This window comes from Jaculus jaculus, chromosome 1 (assembly GCF_020740685.1).
Source record: "Jaculus jaculus isolate mJacJac1 chromosome 1, mJacJac1.mat.Y.cur, whole genome shotgun sequence".
NCBI lineage: Eukaryota > Metazoa > Chordata > Mammalia > Rodentia > Dipodidae > Jaculus > Jaculus jaculus.
Genome location: NC_059102.1, coordinates 290,733,862 through 290,755,372, shown reverse-complemented (window position 1 = coordinate 290,755,372; position 21,511 = coordinate 290,733,862). Strand labels below are relative to the sequence as shown.

The 21,511-nt window shown below is 38.3% G+C and overlaps 1 protein-coding gene across 2 annotated transcripts in view; it reads left to right on the top strand.

Annotated features, from left to right (window-relative positions):
* The window catches only part of Pla2g4a (phospholipase A2 group IVA), a 184,074-nt gene that overhangs the window by 143,020 nt on the left and 19,543 nt on the right, over positions 1 to 21,511 (top strand). For both annotated transcript variants that reach the window (XM_004659505.3, XM_045156652.1), the window contains 3 exons: positions 918 to 989; positions 3,747 to 3,989; positions 12,984 to 13,168. In XM_004659505.3, the coding sequence (XP_004659562.1) occupies positions 918 to 989; positions 3,747 to 3,989; positions 12,984 to 13,168 (500 nt within the window). The remainder of the gene's footprint in view (positions 1 to 917; positions 990 to 3,746; positions 3,990 to 12,983; positions 13,169 to 21,511) is intronic.

Sequence of the window (21,511 nt, the reverse complement as noted above, 5' to 3'; positions counted from 1 at the left end):
TTTATAGCTTATCTAAGTAAGTTTTGAAGGAAAAGCAATTCTTGACACTAAAAGGTATATTATTAAAATATTTTATGTATTTATCTATGAGAGAGAGAGAGAAAGGCAAATGGATGAAGAATGGGTGTGCTAGGGCCTCTAGTCACTGCAAAGGAACTCCAGACACATGTGCCACCTAGAGCATCTGGACTTATGTGAGTAACAGGGAATTGAATCTGGTTTCTTAGGTGTTTCAGGCAAGTGTCTTAACCTCTGAGCCATCTCTCCAGCCCCTCCCTCAAAAGATACATTTTATTTCAAATATGATTTTAATAGTGTTAAATGTCAAAAGATAATTTAAGTTAGTAGCCTTTATTCATTTTCTGGAGATGTTTTATAGGCTTTGGCTTCATCCTTTATCTTCCTTCATAAACATCATGTAAAGATGTAATCAAGAGCTCTTTTGATCAAAACAAAGATAAACTAATAACATTTTCCCCCTTAAGTTAGGAATATATAGATTTAGACTGCTTTAATTTTCATTTACTAGAATATTTTGTTTTCCAGTGATAAATGTTTTAAAAATTTATTTGCATGTGTGTTTGTGCTTATGAGCATGCCAGGACCTCTTGTTGCTACAAACACACACCAGATGCTTGTACCACCTTTTGTGTCTGGTTCATGTGGGTGGTTTAGGAATTGAACCCAGGCCATCAGGCTTTGTAAGCAAGCACCTTCAACTGTGGAACCATCTCCCTCTACTGATCAACTTTAAAGCACGAATGCATCTAATTCTAGAGTTGCTACCCTGATATAAATTGACATGTAGATGTCATGGACTTCCTTCTGTGGTTTGGCTCAGATTATTTCTTTATAGTAAACTGTATTGTGAATTTTGATCCCTAGGATAGCCCAATGGTTTTGTATTCTTTCCACAGAAAATCTTACAGCAAAGCATATTGTGAGTAATGACAGCTCGGACAGTGACGATGAATCACAGGGACCCAAAGGTAAGAGAGCGGAAGCTCCCCTGGCAGCAATCGATGAGCAAAGATGAATGCCCTGCCTGTCTCTCAAGATGCTGATGCTATCCTAAGACCAAATACTGCATCTGTAGCATAATGGCAGCTATGCATTCCTTTTTTTCTTTTGAAACCTCAGAAGTATCTACTCTTGAACAAATGAAATGAAATGACATGTTGAATGAAGTTTGATTCAAGAGTTGTGCTTCTCGACATGGCTATTGTGATGCTCTTTATTTGTTTGTTTGTTTGATGTTGTTTTTCAAGGTAGGTTCTTACTGTAGCCCAGGCTGGCCTTGAACTCATGGTGAACCTCGTACAACGGCCTGCCAAGTGCTGGAATTAAAGATGTGTGCCATTACATCTGGCTCTTCCACATTATTATTAAACAGTAAGATTCTCTTTTTCTAGCTGGGCCATTACTTCTTCATAAAATGAGTTTGCGTAGGATACAGAACAGTTGCATTCACCACAGAATATAGACACGTGTGTCACAGCACCGTGAGTGGAAAATGGCCTTTGAGCATTAAGAAAAGAATCCTTCCCTAGCAGATAAGCTTCTATCCAACACAGACTTGGACAGTGGAACCAACTAGGTTTCAGTTCTCACTTGACCAATGTCCAGCAATTTGCATAGTTACCTCAGCCCCACAGGCAGAGACTGTGGAAGATCTCATCTCTGTTGTCTAAGAAACAAGTCTTAATTATGGCTCCATTTTCAAAATTCTGCTTTTACATTGTTTTAGTTGTTCATTTGAATTTCCTTTTAATGAAGAAAAAGAGTTAGTGCAACGTAAATACATATCACTTGTCTAACGTTTTGGGCATTCGTTATGCAGTGGGTCAGGTCCTGGTAAGTAGGTATGTTAGTGGTTTGTCAATGAGCAAGTGTGTTGCTACAGGTGATCAGTACATTCCATATGCCTGCAGAGTTAGCTGCTTCTTAAGGCTGAGAAGTCCAAGAACTCTTTGATTCTGGTGACTTTTGTTTTAGTTTAATTCAGCCCAGATTAGAGGATGATATTTAGAATGCTTTCAAGTTTATATTATTTTTGGTTCTCCACATTCTCCTTTAAATAGAAAATTTTAGAATAGTTTTATGTGCAAGGAAAAATTAACAGAGGACTCGTGAGGTGGCTTAGCAGTTAAGGTGAACTGTATTCTCCATAGTTTTACCTTTTCCCAAATGACTTGTAGTTGGTAGTGTGCAGCCTTTTCAGATTCATGGCTTTCACGTTTGCATGCTGGTACAGAGATGAGTTACTGAATAAAAAGATTCATATCATCAGAAGTTGTTGACTATCTTATGTATATTCTATATAATTAGAGTTGCAAATCATTTATTTTGAAACCTAATTTCTTCTGGTGAAATAATTTGTCATATTCAGAGATAGAAGAAACTGTATTTAGTCACTATATAGTCATCTGGATTGGTTACTAAAAGAAAGAGTCATTCAATTACTCTGCTCAATTAAGCTATTATTTGCAAGGACAAAATCCAACATTTATTATGATCTTATGTCTGTTTAGTATACACTTATTAGAAATTATGAGAGTTGAATGTAGATATTCTTCTCTCAAAACAGTTACACTGAGTTTTATATAAACATGTATATTTATTGAGTCCTGGAAATCATAAGAGAAGTGAATTCAGCAGGTGAATTCACATTCTTTGATGTTGACTCTGACTGATAGTTACACTGTAGTTGCTGTTATAATGGTTTGCACTCTTACCTAATATTTATTTGAAACTTAAGAACTTCCCATGGATGTCTGAATTCAGTTACTCCTCCCAACAACCCTATGAGGTTTCCTTGTAGGGAAAGAAGGGTGAGACATGACAGGTGGCCAATCAAAAGTAAAGAGAGGACAGGATTGTCCACAGTTTGATTCTGGTTCTGTTCTCTAGCAATTGCTTTTAGAAGTAATGATCTGTGTTTAGATTTTCTTGGAGGTGGGGGAAGTCCTTTAAATTTGCTTATTTGGGCCATTAGGGAGTTTTGAGACATTTCTTGCCATTTGTTTAAATTAAAGGGAATTAAACCTCCAAACTCTTTAAACAAGGATGAAATGACCAGTCATATGTCTGGCTTATGAGGTTGTTTACTGAACAGCAATTATGTGTCAGATCATTTCGTTGTCTCTTCTAAGTTTGCATAATCCTTGGAAGTTTACTAAACAGGATAAGGACCATTAGGAAAACTTAAATGTAATGGGTAATATTAGTGGCTATGGATTTTCTGTGTGCGTGTACACATATATATGCCAAGAGAAGGAAAATAAAGAACTAGGAAAGGGCAGAAAAGTGGAAATGGAAGACATTGATGTGAAACTGTAGAATACAGAATATGATAATGTCAAGAACATAGACTTTCCACTGCCTATAGGTAACAGGTAACTAAACATTTTAATACCAGCCTGGCGTGGTGGCGCACGCCTTTAATCCCAGCACTCAGGTGGCAGAGGTAGGAGGATTGCTGTGAGTTCAAGGCCACCCTGAGACTCCGTAGTGAATTCCAGGTCAGCCTGGGCTAGAGTGAGACCCTACCTCGAAAAACCAAAAACCAAAAAAACAAACAAGCAAAAAAAAATTTAATACCAAAGTGATTAAGTATTTACTATGTTAATTTATACAAGTACACATATGTTGAGTCAAAACCCTAAACCTTTATTAATCTCCACTTTTTTAATTAACTTAAGATCTATTTTTTTAAAAAAATTGGACTGTGATTCCATTTCTCTTAGGTACTGAAAATGAAGATGCAGCAAGAGAGTGTCAAAACGACAACCAGGCCAGCTGGGTCCACCGCATGCTGATGGCTCTGGTGAGCGATTCTGCTTTATTCAATACCAGAGAAGGACGCGCTGGGAAGGTGCACAACTTCATGTTGGGCTTAAATCTGAACACATCGTATCCACTCTCTCCTCTGAGAGACTTTAGCGCACAGGACTCCTTTGATGACGATGAGTTGGATGCCGCAGTAGCAGGTGGGTACCAAACATAACTGGACATAAGCAGTGCCAGCTACCCGGACATCGTGCTTTCTCCAGGAAGAATTTTAATTACTGTTAATATTTATTTATTTACTTTGGTGTTTTTATTTTTCGAGGTAGGGTCTCACTGTAGCCCAGGCTGACCTGGAATTCCCTATGTAGTCTCAGGGTGGCCTGGAACTCACAGCGATCATCTGCCTACCTGTCCCTCACAAGTGCTGTGATTAAAGGCGTGCACCACCACGCCCAGCTTAATATTTATGTAGACTCAGTTTCAAGAACATGTATTTAACTTATGAGGGGCTTCAAACTATTAGCAATCTCTTGGGTTTTGGTTTTAAGGAAAACATTACATTGGATAGGAAATGGACTAATTATGTTCATATACAAAACGCTCACTGAAATACCAAAAGAAACTACATAGTTTTTTCTTTTAAGTATTTAATTTACTTATTTGCACGGGGAGGGGAGGCGATAGGGGGAGGGAGGGAGGGAAAGGGGGGGTAATGGACAGGTATGCCAGGGCCCCTAGCCCCTGCAAATGGAACTCCAGACACATGCGCCACTTTGTGCATCCGGCTCTACGTGGGTACTGGGAACTTGAACCCAGGTTTTTAGGCATTGCAGGCAAGTGCCTCAACTGCTGAGGCATCTCTCCAGCCCCTTACACCACCTATTAATTTATTTTTTTTTTTAAGGTAATAATGGGTATCAAGTCAGGGAATAGGTGCTTACAAAATCGTTCTAATGATTAGAGGAGAAAGTTCTCGGCTGAGTTTTCGGGAGAGACTCCAGAAACACTGCAGTAATCCCCACAAACGCCTCCGCAACTGTGCTTGGCAGCAGAAGGAGCAGAAGGCGCCTGACTCATTTCCGCCTTCGTATCTGGGGATCTTGCGTGACAGTCTGGGTCTCTCGGAGGAGCTCGGGGAATGTGGTGGAGATGCCGTCGGCCTGGCGCCCCCGTGCGGTGAAGGAGTCAGGCAGCCTGCTGTGCCCGCCAGGGCCGGGAAGCTGTCTCACCCAGCGCAGGTTTGCCTTAGCCACATACCCAAGAATAATTCCCTGTATTTTCTAGAGCCCATATGTTATTGTTAAATTTTCTTTGAGGATGAATAACAGATCATTCCTGTGAGGATCCTGTGGTCTTAATTTTCTACTGTGTCACACCATTTTTCCCTTAGCTGTCCAGAATCATTAATGCTTTTTAGAGTCATTAACAAGATGCTGTTAAAAACTTAACTGAGATATTTGAAAAAATAACTTTACTACTCCTCTATGTCATACCTCTAAAACATCTGCGAACATAGAATAGGCTTTAGGTTTGGTTGTTTTCCTAGAGACATTTCTATTTGCTCTTTGACTTTTCGGGGAATAAAGTATATTTTCTTTATGTTATGGCATTAGATTCTAGAATATAAGGCATGTCTAATTATATATCTGTAATTCACACTTTCATAGTAACTATTGTTAAAGTATATTTGTGATAAAGTAAATGTGTATTTAAAAATTTTATCCAGAGAAGAAAATATTCCTCCATGTGACCAGGGACATTATTTTTCTTGCTTATTGCACATGTTCATGCTTTATGACATTCCTGTGCCAGTTAGCTCTGCTCCTCTAGAGACTTGTGCTTTAGGATGACTGCTGAAGGGCTTCAGGAGTGAATGATCCCCACAGACCGTTCTAATCTAGAAAGGACCTTCAGTTGTTTCCCTCTACAGAAAAGGAAGGTTAAAGAAAATATCCCTATTATCTTTGTCCAGAATTACTCAGCAGATCTGCGCTTGTGGCATAGGTCTCTTATCTTGCTTCTAAGTTTTCCCCTTTCCACTAAGCACCATCTGCCTTGGTTTTGTGAGTCATTATTTTGCTGATGTAAGAATGGAAGTTTTCCTTGTGTTAACTTGCTCTGTTGCATCTATTTTTGTATTATTACTTTGCCAATATGGTTCCTGTGTGGTTTCCATAGCACGCTTTCTACACTCCACCTTTTAACTACTTCCTGGCAGTGTGGCAATATTTTGTATGAAACTTTTGGTGGTCTAGGATTGCCAGAAACAATACAGAATTTGTAGTTTAATTTTAAATAGTATGCATATATATTTAATCCTTGCAGGATTTAAGGTGTGTTTAGACAAAACAATTATTTGTTGGTTATTTGAAATATGGATTAAAACTGGACATTTTGTTTTTATAAAATATTTTGTATATTTGTGTATTTATTTGAGAGCGAGAGAGAAAGAGCGAGAAAGATAGAGAATGGGCATGCCAGTGCCTCCAGCCCTGCAAACGACTTCTAGATGCATGTGCTACCTTGTGCATCTGGCTTATGGGGGTACTGGGAATTGAACCTAGGTCCTTAATCTTAGCAGGCAAGTGCCTTAACCACTAAGCTATCTCTCCAGCCTGGCATCTTGTATTTTTTTGTTTGTTTGTTTGCTTTTGTTTTTTGAGGTAGGATCTCACTCTAGCCAAGGCTGACATGGAATTCACTATGGAGTCTCAGGGTGGCCTCGAACTCACGGCAATCACCTACCTCTGCCTCCCAAGTGCTGGGATTAAAGGTGTGCGCCACCACGCCCGGCTCATCTTGTATTTTTATTAGCCACATTTGGCAACATTAAAAGGCATGTCTCTTCATTTCTGTCTTTTAATTGAGTTATTCCATATTTTCATCGGCTTTCTTTATTCTTGTATTCACCCAGATTTTATTGTCATTTTTTAATTGATTTTTATTTATTTATTTGAGAATGACAGACAGAGAGACAAAGCGGCAGATAGAAAGAGAGAGAATGGGAGCGCCAGGGACTCGAGCCATTGCAAATGAACTCCAGATGCATGTGCCCCCTTGTCACACGGATTTTATAAGCACGGATAATGTACTGTTCCTTGGGATTCGCTGGGCAGCATGGCAAGTGTAAAAGCTTAAAGTTGGTTGCTTCATGGAAAGGATTTCAATACTTTGGTTAAGAATGATAGAAAGGTAAAACCTAGCTGTCCTGAATCCTAGGGTCGGAACTACTGGCCAGTGAGGTACAGATGCAAGCTAAGAAGTTGGGCCAGTGTGGGTTCTTTCCTTTCTCCATAGGGCCTGAAGAATCATGTCTATGCGTCACCTTGTCTTATTTCTTTCTTCATTTGATGCCTCCTCAAAGAAGAGTTGTGAGCAGTTTTTATAATGAAATGAAATATATTCATCAATTATCCCCAACTGTAGCATCATATGCTAAGTATTTCTTTTTTGAGGTCATTCTAATTTAAACTTGTTAAATATTAATGATCTCTGGAAAATTATTTATTTTTATTATTTTAGGGTATATCAAATACCTTTTATATATATTTCATGCTTATTCAATTGAAAAAATTAGTAAATAAATAAAAATTTTAATAAAAATTAAGCCATTTTAATGATAATTTCATTCCATTTTATTGTTTTCTTGCTAACATTGCTAAAATCAGTGCATTTTAGAATGAAGTTATCATATTTATTAATGCTTTTCCAGATCAAGGCCTTCCTAAGATAGATTCTATTCCTCTTCCTCTGTTTTGGAAAATCATGTTTCAAGTGATAGTTAAAAGGTTTTTCACAAGCTGAACATTTTGGCTCAAAAAGTCATCATTAAAATTCCCATTTATAATATAACTGAAATGACATAATTCAAACAATGTTTAATTAAGGATATTTTTCTTTTAATTTTATGCATTCTCCATGTCAAAATCATAGGGAAAAAATTTCAGCTAATCTGTATGTTACTTGGGGGAAAGTTTGCACTTTAGTTTATCCTTTGGTTTATGCAAATTAAATTATGAACATCTTAAAACAAGTTTTCAATTTAAAATGAGAAAAGTGAACTTTTTTGTATCTATTACTTCAGCCTTCACACCTTTTGAAACCAAGATAAATTATGGAATGATAAAATTTCCTTCATTAGTTTATTGCAAAATAGTTAACTGTCTGTGGAAACTAATTTTGGAGAAGCTGTTCCGTAGTCACATGACCTCTTTCCTGTTTACTTTGGGCTCATGTTATTTACTATGACACACAATCTGGAATAAGAAGTCAAGACGTTTAGGCTAGAATTCAAAACACAGATATCCAAATATTTGTACATGGTAAACTGGATCTGCGTGATGTTTTTATATGATCATCATAAATACACACAGCTGAATTGCTCTCTGGAAATGTTACACGCTTAAAAGTCATGGTTTCCATACCTTCCAGAGAACCTGATTACCAAAGGCCTGGAAAGTTCGTCTGTTTTTAATTGTGGGAGGACATTCTCCCATAGTAGCATTGATCCAACTTTCTCTGTGTTAGTAGCTGCCATATAATAATATAATAAATTGGCCCCAGTAAAAATAAATTTTGAAAAACTGCCAGCTCTCTCCCTCACAAGGTAGTGAGATGCCCTATTGAGTTTAAGTGCTACTTAGAGAAGCCTCAAGTATGTCCCTTCAAAGCCGACAGGCTTATGCTTGAATCCCTGCTAGGCCTTTTATTAGCTGGTCAGTCTTGAGAAGATACTGGGCACAAGCCCCAGTTTACTTCTAAAATGGAAACGAGAGTGGTATCTATCAGATAGTGTTATTGTGAGGATTAGGTAGCTCTTCACATCCATTGCTGTTAGTCTGAGGCACAGTAAGGAGAATGGGGAACATGCACTGTAGTTAGCTATTACTCTAAGACGGCAAGACTCGTCTTCCTAAGCACAGTTAAGGCCCTTCCCTGCAAAGCCAAAGGACACAGGTTTGATTCCCCAGGACCATATAAGCCAGATGCACAAGGTGGCACATGTGTCTAGAGTTCGTTTGTAGTGACTGGAGGCCCTGGTAAGCCCATTCTCCCCCTTTCTCTTTGCCTCTTTCTTGCTCTATCTCTCTCAAATAAATAAATAGGAATTAAAAAATAATTGGGGCTGGGGAGATGGCTCAGAGGCTGAAAGTGCTTGCTGCAAAGCCTGTTGGCCTGGGATCAAATCCCCAGTACCCATGTAAAGCCAAATGCATAAAATGGTACCTGTTTCTGAGCTAGTTTTTGGGAGCAGGAGGCCCTAGAATATTCATACTTGGTCCTCCTCTCTCTTTCTCTCTGTCTTTTGTGTGAATATGGAAGTAAATAACTTTTTTGGTAAAAAAAAAAAATCATTGCCATTTATGGTTCTAAAGCTATTCTGTCTGTGATCAAATGTTATTGATGTGGCTTTAAATTTTTTTTTTTTTTTTTTGGAGGTAGGGTCTCACTCTAGCCCAGGCTGACCTAGAATTCACTATGGAGTTTCAGGGTGGCCTTGAACTCACGGTAATCTTCCTACCTCTGCCTCCCGAGTGCTGGGATTAAAGGCGTGCGCCACCACACTCAGCCTTAAATATTTTTTAAAAGTATTTTATTTATTTGACAGAGAAAGAAGGAGCAAGAGGGGGGGGGAGGGGGAGGGAGGGAGGGAGAGGGAGAGGGAGAGAGAGAGAGAGAACAGATGCACCAGGGCCACCAGCCACTGCAAACAAATTCCAGATGCATGTGCTCCCTTGTGCATCTGGCTTATGTGGATCCTGGGGAATCAAACCTGGGTCCTTGGACTTTGCAGGCAAATGCCTTAACTGCTAAGTCATGTCTCCAGCACTTAACATGGTTGTAATAATGACAGAAGTATGTGTAGATGCTTATGCACAGTAGAGACTGCTTTCTCAGTTACCCATTTCAAAGTTTTTGGTATTTTGGCCAGTTTACTTTTGATAGCATACTAGTTCCCCCCATCCAGACTTCTAAGGTGTTAATTACTTCAGTTCAACTGTGGTCTGAAAATATTAAATAGAGAGTTCAAGAAATAAATGATTTATCGTAGTTCTATTTTTGTTATTAATGTTAATTTCTTCTTGCTTAATTTATAGTTGAGTTTTGTAGTGGGTGTGTATATGTAGGAAACAACCTAGTTATGTAAGAGTCTATGCTGGCAAACATCTACCAGAGTCTTAGAACTTACCCTCTGTGTGAGTGGTGGTAGCTGTAATGATGCAACAGTATGCACTGGGCTTAGGCCTCATGGATGTGGCCTGAAACCTTGACTCTTACTGTATTTGTGAGCAATGATGTGGGTGATAAAAAATTCACCTTGCCTCTTTTGGCCTCAGAGTTATCAAAAGGCTCAAGTTAAAATTAAATTTCTAAGGGATAACTGATACTTAATGTAAATGAAGTTGTTTTCAAACTAAGAACACCTAAATAATGAATTTTCATCTTCTTAGGAAAATGTTTTAAAATAAATGCAACCCAATGGTTATGATTTTGATGATTAAAAAGTTCACAAACATGAACTGGAGGGATGGCTTAGAGGTTAAGGCATTTGCCTACAAAGTCAAAGGACCCAGGTTTGATTCTCCAAGACCCATGTTAGCCTGATGCACAAGGGGGCACACATATCTAGAGTTCATTGCAGCGGCTAGAGGCCCTGGGGGGGGCCCATTCTCTCTCTCTGTCTCTCTCCCCCTCCTTTCTCTGTCAAAAAAATAAATAAATAAAAATAAAGTATTTTTTTAAAAGTTCACAAATATAATTTTAAATTAAAATCTCAGACCTAGGAATGAATGGTAAAATTGGATTTGATAGATGTATTAAAAACAGAAGAAACCAAGTTGAATAATCTTTACATATTTCAGTTTTATAATCTTATATGCCACACTTTTTTTTTTTTTTTTTTTGTATCTGTGGTAGACACAAAGTTAGTATCTTGGCTGGACATACTTTTGTCTTCAAAAATGGAGTTTTCTCCAGCAGTGTTTTCATTTAAAAGCAGGTATGCCTGCCCTCCTTCCTTCAGCTGTTATAAATGGTATAAATTGCCTCAACTTCTTTTCCTTTGTATTCATAACAGACACTAACATTGCTTTTTTTTTTTTTTTACTATTTTCAAGATCAGCAATGTAAAAGATATAATTTAATAATGACTATTAACTATAGCAACTCAGAAATATTGTAGTGCTTTTTTGTTTGTTTGTTTTTTGTTTTTTCAAGGTAGGGTTTCACTCTAGCCCAGGGTGGCCTTCAACTCACAGCGATCCACCTACCTCTGCCTCCCGAGTGCTGGGATTAAAGGCGTGCGCCACCACGCCTCACCTTGGCAGTGCTTTTTAAACAACATTTCAATTTACATCAAACTTTGTGGCTAATTATTATTATTACTTTTTGTTTATTTTTTTGAGGTAGGGTCTCACTCTGGCCCAGGCTGACCTGGAATTCACTACATAGTCTCAGGCTAGTCTTTAACTCACAGTGATCCTCCTACCTCTGCCTCTCGAGTGCTGGGATTAAAGGCGGGCACCACCACGCCCGGCTTGGCTAATTATTTTAATTAAATTCTGTTTTATTTATAGCTTTTACTAATGATAAATATATATTCAATTGGACTATAACAATTTTAAAAACAAACTCATCTTATTCTTGTGCAGTTAGAATGCAGTAAGTGAATTGACTGTAAAAGCATCAGTAACAGCACTAGGTTTCTATTATCTGGTGGCTGTTTCCTGGGTGCTTTTCTCATACTTTTGAAATGTAGAGTGCATATTCTCCTGAGGTAAGTAGTAACTATACTAATAGATGAGTACAGACACAGGTCACTCTGACTTCATTTCTATTGGATTCCATATGAATAATGCTTCCAAGTAGAATTAGCAGCTCACTCAAACACATGACACATGCCTGGTACAGACTCCTTCGCTAGTCTAATGTAAAGGCCGCTCTCCCTCCCCCTCTAGCCTCTCCCTCTCTCTTTTGTGTACAGAGAGGTGGGAACAAGTGCATGGACAAGGAGGCAACAAAGAAGGAGCCTTGCAGTTCACTTAGTTCAATTTGAATGAATTCCATGTCCATTGGCTTTTCCCTCAGGATGTGAATTGAGTCATGCGTCCCCGGGGAGAGTAGTATGTTATTAATATTCCCTCATCAGATTAGCAAGATCCAAATCAGGCCACTTTGCCGACCTCTGCTCATCTCACCTCATTCTCCTCCTTTACTCTTGCCCCACTGGGCTCCTTGCTGTGTTTCAAACATGACGTCATTCCATCTTAAGGTTTTTTTGTTTTTTGTTTTTTTTTAATAGGTCTTTTCAGTCCTTATCAGTCTCGCTTACCATCCCCTCTGATCTTGACTTGGACAGTTCTGTCATTATTTTTATTTCAGCTCAAGATTTCCCCCTAAGAAAGGTTCTCATGCACTTCTCCAGACATTTACTCCTCAATACAGTTCCTTCTGCTCTTTCCTTTACTGCCTTTATCACTATTTATACTGTTTTGTCACAGAATTTGTTTACTGACATTGACATTACTGGCATTGGCAGTGTATTCACAACATAATCTTTATTAGGCTAGAGTTTATCTGGTTTGCTCAGGGCCCATAACTGTGCTTGGATGAGAGCAGACAGCCCATGTTTATGGAGTTTGTGGCTGGGTTATCCTTGGGTTCTCACCCTTTCGTAGAATGTGCCCTCAGCTCACAGAGATGCAGTGTGGGCCTCTCCTCAGCTCTATCACCTTAGAGATGAGTATTCATTCACTTCACCTTCTGTTTAGAGATATCCTCCCTGTCATCTATCTTCTCCTATCTTCTGCAAGAATTAAACGTAATAATGTCTGAGGAAATGTTTTCAAACCAGTAAAGACACTAGAACGAGAGATAATGCTGTTAAAGAGGTCATAGCTTAGCATCAGGACCAAGGCCCAAGCTCAGTTCTCTCCATATACTGTCTCAGTCCATCTTCTCATCAACCTCATTGGATAGTTACTTCTGTTTTGATGTTACAGATCAAGAGCCTGAGACTTATAAGCTACTGGTTCACCTACACTTGTCAGAGTTAAACCCATACCCAGTTCTAACAAAGCTGAAGGGCTTAGCCACATAGAATTCAGTATCTCAAGTTTATAATAAACATAATTGTATCTTAAATAATGTGAAGTGTCATTCAATTTATTTTTACCTCCTCTGTCTTTCTTAAGATCCTGATGAATTCGAGCGGATATATGAACCACTGGATGTTAAAAGTAAAAAGATTCATGTAGTAGACAGTGGGCTCACATTTAACCTGCCATATCCCTTGATTCTGCGACCTCAGAGAGGGGTTGATCTCATCATCTCCTTTGACTTTTCTGCAAGGCCGAGTGATACTAGCCCTCCATTCAAGGTAAGGGGACTTCAGTACCATTCCACCTCCTGCGAATCCTTTTGCATACCATATAGGTCTCTTGTTATTCCTGAGTCAACTTTCCTATCTCTTTAGCCTGTTTCCTTCATTTTCATGAGTAATATGTTTCTAATGCAGATGTGACTCAGTCACTCATGAAAAGAGAAATATGTGAGCTCAGTGAGCATAGCAAAGTTCACCTACAGAGGAATGATAGACCAGATCTGAGGTGTCAGAGGGAAAGTAGGCTGAAGTATGGGAGCTAGATGTTAAAAATGAATAAAAACCATGCTACCCTGACAAGTGCACAGAGAATAGATGTTGAATCATCACAATATCCAGGGAGAAGGAAGGAAAGAAAGGAAGTTCATCATTATTAAACCCAGTTGAAAGTAGTAAGCTAGCTAGCAAGTCTTTGGTGAACTGGACAAGAGCCATTTCGATAGGGGTGTGAAAGCAAAAATCAGACCAAAGGAGTTTGAAGGAGGAGAAGCTTAAAAAGAAGATAGCCATATACACTGCCCAGAGGAAAAAATGGACTACATCTGCAAAATGTAATCATCAGGAGGAACATTGTTTCTTTCTTTTTCTTTTCTTTCTTTTTTTTTTTTTTTGCAGGTAGGGTCTTGCTCTAGTTCAGGCTGACCTGGAACTCACTCAGTAGTTTCAGGCTGGCCTCAGACTCACAGAAATCCTCCTACTTCTGCATCCTGAGCACTGGGATTAAAAGCATGTGCCACCACACCCAGAAAAACTTTTTTTTTTCTTTTAAATAGAGCAAACATGTTTAATAATAACAGCTAATGGTCCTCAACAAAGAAAATATTATTGGAGCATGCAAGATATCTTCTGGGAAAGTTGTAGGTAGGGGTGGGAATGGAGGGAATATAAAGATCCCAGAGAGAATAGTATAGGAATATCTACACTGGGGCAACAGAGAAGGTAGATGCAAGCTCATCGCTCAGCACAGAGGAAAGTAAGGAAAGTAGCCATTGGATGACATCTAGCTTTTTTACGGATGTGGAAGAGAAAGGACATTTTTGAGGGTGAGACAGTGGAGGAAGAGGCAGGAGTATGGGGAAAATTCTGTTGGCCTCTGTGAAGAAATGTTAAACATTTTGAAGAAGGCCAGCTGGGAAGACTGGTGGGGTGCAGTGTGGCTTCACCCAAGTGAGACTGATGATGTCTGTTCCATCCACCTAAAATCCATGAAATGTTCTCTGAACACATCTCAGTAGTTGCCTTTCAGGGGGCTTAGAATGTGGCTCAGTAATAGAGTGCTTTAGCATGGATGAGGCTCTTGGTATGATTCCCAGCACTGGAAAAATGCCTTTCTTAATTTACACACGTAGATTTAGAGTTTATAGGATTTTGTAAATTTAATACAGTGATTATCATGGTACATTCTATGTATTTGTTTACATTTACAGTTTCCCACTGTCTTTTAACTCCTTTCACATGAGAATAGTGTGTGTGTATGTGTGTGTTTAAACCATTTGCTCCTTAGTGTCTTGTAACCTCTGGCCAGAATGTGAGAACAGAGGGCATTTTAACAGGGAAATGGATGAAATGCTGTAAGAAGGATGGAGTTACCATTCCCATTTTATAACTCAAGATGCAGAAACTCATGCAGCCAGGTGAAACAGTCCATGATCTCCTAACACGAAGTCACCCCTGTAGCAAATAGTTCCCTTCTCTAGTGCGAGGTAAAAACTGTTGTCAGGATTAGCAGCGGGTATAATGTCTTAGTATATGTAAAACCACACGCTTTCAATGAATTTCATCCCCTTTGAGGTCATTAGTGGCATTCAAACAAGCAAACAAGAGCTGGTGAGATAAGAGCTCATCAACAAATGACATATAACATGGCACATCAGTATGCCAGTGTGTCCGTGCTTCTGGCCAATGACAAGTGAATAAATGACACTCCAGCCCCTCAAATGCACTGCCTGCCTTTTCACTTATTCCCTGCTCATTTAGTGATGAGTGTGAAGCTCCAACAAGAAGGGCTTAGTGGAAGAATTGGAGATCACTGGATAGGAAATAGAGAGTTGGGTATAGATTTCCAGTAGACAAATGGCATCATGAAATTTGAATTTTAAGATGACTAACCTGAGACTAGAAGGTTGGATGAACTGGAGGGTAGAGGGCAAAGGATTAAACTTACGGTTTATTGCACTCTCAACAGAGGAGAGAAAAGTCTTGCAGCAGGGTCAGTACTATGAAAACCAGGAGTGGGAAGAACCTGATCACCCATGAGGAGGAAGGGGGAGTGGTTTACAGTGTGGACTCCAAGATGAACGATGCTGTGTTATTACACTCATCCTTGGGAGTGTTAAATACAATGCAGTCATTTTATCTGTGAATCAGAATCTCACTGCCACAATGAGTGGATACTGGAAGGACATTTTAGGATATGACTTTGCATTACAAAAGAGGCATTAAACTCTGGAGACTTTAAAATATTTCATTACTTCTGTTTGTGAAAAATATGTACTGCAGAAAATTTGAAATATATGCCAAGTGTTTCTAAGCAATAGCTGATAATTTTTTGGGTTATTTTTTTTTCAAATCCTTTAAGTTGTGTTTGTGTGTGTGTGTATGTATGATCCCCCTCATGATTATAAAAGTTTGTATTCTGCTTTTTTTCTACTTACAACTATATTGTAAGCCTTTTTCCATGGCATTAAATATTTTTTAAAAGAAAGAACAAATACATTACTTATAACATACACTGATAAAATAAATAATGTGGGCTTAGAGGTTAAGGTATTTACCTGCAAAGCCAAAGGACCCACGTTTGATTCCCCAGGACCCATGTTAGCCAGATGCACATGGTAGCGCATGCGTCTGGAGTTTGTTTGCAGTGGATAGAGGCCCTGGAGTGCTCATTCTCTCCCTCTCCCTCTTTCTCTCTGTCAAATAAATAAATTTTAAAAAATTAAAAAATAAATAATGTGTCCATATGTGTAGGGACTTACTTAATATTGTTCTATTTGCAATTTTTAGATTTTTACTGTAATCACCATCCTTGTACAAGAAAGTTTAACCAAGTTTTTGTTCTTTTCTTAGTATCTCGTCTACATATTTATCTGTTTTATGGCTCTTAATCACTTTCAAGATTGTGCTTTGTAAAAGCCTCACCATTTCACATTATGTATCTGATGTATTTTATTGGCATGAAAAAATGCTAAAAACAAAGTAAAAAAAATTGTTATATGTTGGAAAGTCCCTCACATTTTTGCTTTAGTTATATTTCCTTACTTGTAAGATTAAATGATTTGTCTTGCTTACTGTATATTCCTGGTTTTTGGCTACTTTCCCTTGGATTAGTAATGTTGCTGCTACTACTACATTTTTAGGGGTTGGGGAGATGAGTGAGCAGTTAAAGGTGCTTGCTTGCAAAGCCTGCCAGCCTAGGCTTAATTCTCTAGCACTCATGTAAAGCCAGATGGACAAAATGACACATGTATCTGGAGTTCATTTGCAGTGGCAAGAGGCCCTAGACTTCCCATATTACCTTTCTCTCTTTCTCTCAAACATAAATGAATAGGGCTGGCGAGATGGCTTAGCAGTTAAGCCACTTGCCTGCAAAGCCAAAAGACCCAGGTTTGATTCCCCAGGACCCAAGTAAGCCAGTTGCACAAGGTGGCATATTCATCTTGAGTTTGTTTGCAGTGGCTAGAGGTCCTGGCATGCCCATTCTCTCTATTTGCCTCTCTCTCTCAAATAAATAAAAATTTAAAAATCAACAAAATATATCATGAATAAATAACATATGTATATGATGAAACATTTTTAGGGACTGGGGGTGTAACTCGGTGTCAGAGTACTTGTTCCACATGTATGAGGTCCTAGGTTTGATCCCTTTAAAGATTAAAAAAAATAATAACAGCTGTGATAGATATTAGTGAGATGGAGAGCAGCCTGTCCAAGAGAGATGAGCTGAGATGATGTCCTTTTACAATTAAAGCTCCATACCACAGATGGCACAGTGATACACACACACACACACACACACACACAGAGAGAGAGAGAGAGAGAGAGAGAGAGAGAGAGAGAGAGAGAGACCAGTAATCCAAAGAACAAAGTCAGGTAGAGGTTTTAATGGTGTGTGGGGGGGTGTTCTGGGAACAGACTACGTGAGAGACGTCATGGAGGCAATGAAGGAGAGAGTGGGAGAAGAAGGCCTGGTTCTTCAGCGCCTCTACGAAGGGGATGACCTGTTCTGCTGCTTTGGGTTTCCCTGGGCAACAGGATGCTGGTGTTATTTTCTCTCCTGACCCTGGTCACTGGGCAACAGAGCCTCTTAAAGGGACTATATACATTATAACAATTTCATGTCTTAAATCTAAAGGTTATATGTTTAAAATATTTTAGTTATTTATATGAGAGAGAGAGAGAGAGAGGGAGGGAGGGAGAGAGGCAGATAGATAATGGGTGCTCCAGGGCCTCTAGCCACTGCAAACTACAGCCACATGTTCCACCTTGTGCATCTGGCTTATGTGGGTCCTGGGGAATTGAACCTGGGTCCTTTGACTTTGCAGGCAAGAGCCTTAACTGTTAAGCCATCTCTCCAGCCCAGGTTATCTTATTTTTAATGAAAATATGGCCTAATGTGTCATTTCCATTGTGAATATTTAATTGTAGATACTTTACCATTTAATACCTTATATATTTGTGTGTAGTGACTTCACTGGTTTCATTCCTCAAATTCACACATCCCACTAAGGTCACTTAGATCTGAATATCATTCCTTTTTATGAGATATTTTACTCTTCCAATTCATTAATCTTTCTAAATGTATCCCTCTTATGTTTCTCCCATCTTGATTCTTTGATGCTCCCTCTATTATATATTAATATTAAAGGGCAAAATGAGCTGTTCTGTGTTTATCTTTGTACTCTATTGGTCTATGGGACGATCTGATAATTATGTTTTTTACAAAAGGGATTAAAATTTTATTGATCATGTTGCTGAATCACTACTGTACATCCCATGGTACCTGAACTTCTCCATGCCTCCTCTTTTAAAATGCCATTCTTTCCTTTCCTGCTTTCTGCTCCCCTGTAGCTTCTCCTGTTGTTGGGTCATTCTAGCTACTGTCTTTCTCACTTGCTCCGTTATCTCTTTGTAATGATCCAGCTATACAAACCATATTGGCACACTGTTTATTTCACTGAAATTTGTTGTATGACATCATGAACTAGAAGGTGATCTTAATAAAACCTTTATATGTGTTAGATCATGATTAGACATCTTCTCCAAGAAAAATGTGAACATCATATGAAGCTTTATTTAAAACACTTTAGATTAAGCAACAAAGCATTCAAAATAAACCTGTAATCAGGTCTGTCAGAAAATTCTGAGAAAGGTGATTCTAGAGAAAATATTTTTGCTTACATAGTCATCATTCTTTTTGTATATGCTATGATGTAACATTATCATAAAATTAATGAGACAAATAATAAAAAATTTAGTTGAGGGGCTGGAGAAATACTCAGCAGTTAAGGCATTTGCTTACAAAATCTAATGTCCCCAGTTCGATTCCCCCATACCAACATAAAATGCAGATGCACATGTATCTGGAGGTCATTGGCAGTGGCTAGAGGCATCCATTCTCACTCTCTTCTTGCAAATAAATACATTTTTTAAAATTTTGTTGAAAGTGTTTGAAACTATCAGGTACATATTTTAAGTATTTACTATTGACTCATAATTAAATCTTGTACACTGCACTAAGGTAGACACTAATATATGACTGAATATTTAAAATTACCCTAAATAATTAGTTTCTCCTGTTAGTTCTCTTGAAAGAAACCATTTTCTGTATCCAAGAAAATGGTTTTATCATACATATAATAAGTTACTTACCTAGCTCTTACTACTATATTATCTCATATCATTTGGGGCTTTCATTAGCTCATAAATTTTACAATGTCATCTAACTATAAGAAAGAAAAATAACTTAAAGCTTAAATTTTGATTCTGTATATAGATGAAAAAATTGAATTCCCATCATTTACATTCTGAGAATAATCTCTTAAACTATCAGAAGTCATCCTTTAAATTCTCTTCTAGTTAAAACTCATATAGAAAAATATTTTTGTATTTTCACTTTTTTACCTGACTAGCTTGGAATCCAATGTCTCACCCTTTATGCAAGATTTATTTTTCAATCTGCTTTTCAAAACTTTTCCATGCACTACCTAAGTCAACCAGCTCTGCCTCTAGGGCTCTCCTGTCATCCTCCTGTTTAGAACATTGTGTTTCATTGTCCTTTGTTTCTTAGACACATCCCAGTTTTGAGATAGTGAGAAGCATTTTCTTCAGCTTTAATGTACTGGGGTCTCTTCTGCTTTAAAGTGCATCAAGAGCTCTCTTCTTTCTCTAATTTTCCATGCTTGTGCTCTGCAGCTACATTTTTTCTTATTAAAATGAAGCTGTGTATCTCCTTTAGCTTTTTGTAATTTTCTTTTCTTTGTATTCTTTTATAAGTTCTCCTGAAGTGTTGATTGCCTCAAAAAATTGGGCTCTTTCTTTAGGCTTTTTCATGGAAATTGATTCTATAGTTCCCTGAAAAATTAGACAATTTTAGTTTGCCTAGTATGCCTATCTTTTCCAACTCTGCTATGTATGCAGAACGACTCATGGAACTATCATTAAAATGAAATTCTGAGCAGCCCCCTCGGATAACCCTTGTAAATGTTTCCTCTTCTCCACTTTCCTCCACATATATAATTTTCCCACTTGCAGAAGAAGAAAGAGGTTTTCCAATATGTGCTCCATGAATAAGTTCTTGAACAATTTCATTCTTAAATTAGCTGTTTTCCCTCCCATTACAAAACTAAGAGCATCCATTACATTAGATTTTCCAGATCTGTTGGGGTCTCTGATGCAGGTGAAGGTCTTGAAGGGGCTGATGACCTGGCACCCCACCATGACTCGAAATTCTCCACAAACAGCAGCTCCAGGAGCCCCGTGGCTGCGCTCTGCTCAACACCTCAGCCTGATAGTTCTTATTTAATGTTAAATAGGAAGTCTAATATTAAAACAGGTTAGTTGTTCTAGAAATAGTAGGATTGAAAAGTCTAGTGTTTCATAAAGTACAATTAAATCTCAGATGTTAGAAAGACATAGAAATGTGACTGTCATGGCTCTTCATAAAAGTAGCCACAGTCTTGCATATAATTGTGTATATGTGTGTAGTAACTGGCCATAAAAGTGAATGATTTTAGTCAGATGAGATAACACTTATTAGTAATGATCTGTATCTGTATCTGTATCTTGTGGCTCTGAATATTCTCTTATGAATTTGCTTAGGAAAAACAGCCCTGTGTTTTATTTGATCAAGTTGCTTTTTGTTAACCATTTAATGATGTGGATATAGATCGTGTAAATGGAATTTCTCATTCTGGTCCATGTGATGATAGTAGGAATGGCACTTTTGATAATGTTGGTCATGAAAGTAAGCCAGAATAGTCATACTCAGGTCTGGCAGACTTCGAATGTGGGGGGAAGGTGGTTTGGGTTTTATTAAGGGTCCCGTGAACTCAGAATGTAGCAGAGTTCCACTTACCACTGGAGAATTTTTCTTTATCTTACTAAGTTTTGGACAAACAGTATTCTAAGTTATTGTGCCATAACTTATGTCTTGTTGTACTTTATTGCCATAGATTGCATCTTTATCTGGCTCATACTTCATTGCTCTCTAAAATTCAGTGACATGAGCCAGAACAATGTGTTCATTCTCTAAAATGAAAAGGAAACAAAAAACAAGGAGGAAACAAAGAAAGAAAGGCGGCAGAAAAAAAGGAAATTTTGCAATGGTAGAAGTAACTTTGTGGCATTAAATGTTTCTCCCTCTGTTTCCTTCAGTTTCATAATTCCATTTAGACCCACAAATAAAGGGAAACAAATCTGTGCTTTTCTACATTCACTTCACATATTTTTTTGGAATTAGGATGTGGCGCTTGGTTTAAAATCCCTATATGTGACTCACTTTTTAAATTGGGTCACATTATGGCCAAACCAATCCGAGAATCATCTTTGTGGACACTGGTAAACTTTGGCCAATGAAGAGAAAGATACATCCATACCAAGCCAGGTGTCAGATACAGAGACGCCAACCCACTATGAGTGATAGAGGCCACTGCACAGCATCAAACGTTATTATTGCAGGCTTACTTTTCATACTAAATTCCTGATGCTTCTATTTGAAAACAGTGACCTCATACATGGTGGCTTAAAATAAAAAAAAAAAAATACATTCTCTGGCAGTTCTGGAGTCAGAGGTTGAAATTGGAGTGCCAGGAGGGCTTCACCCCCGAGGCTTTGCGGTAG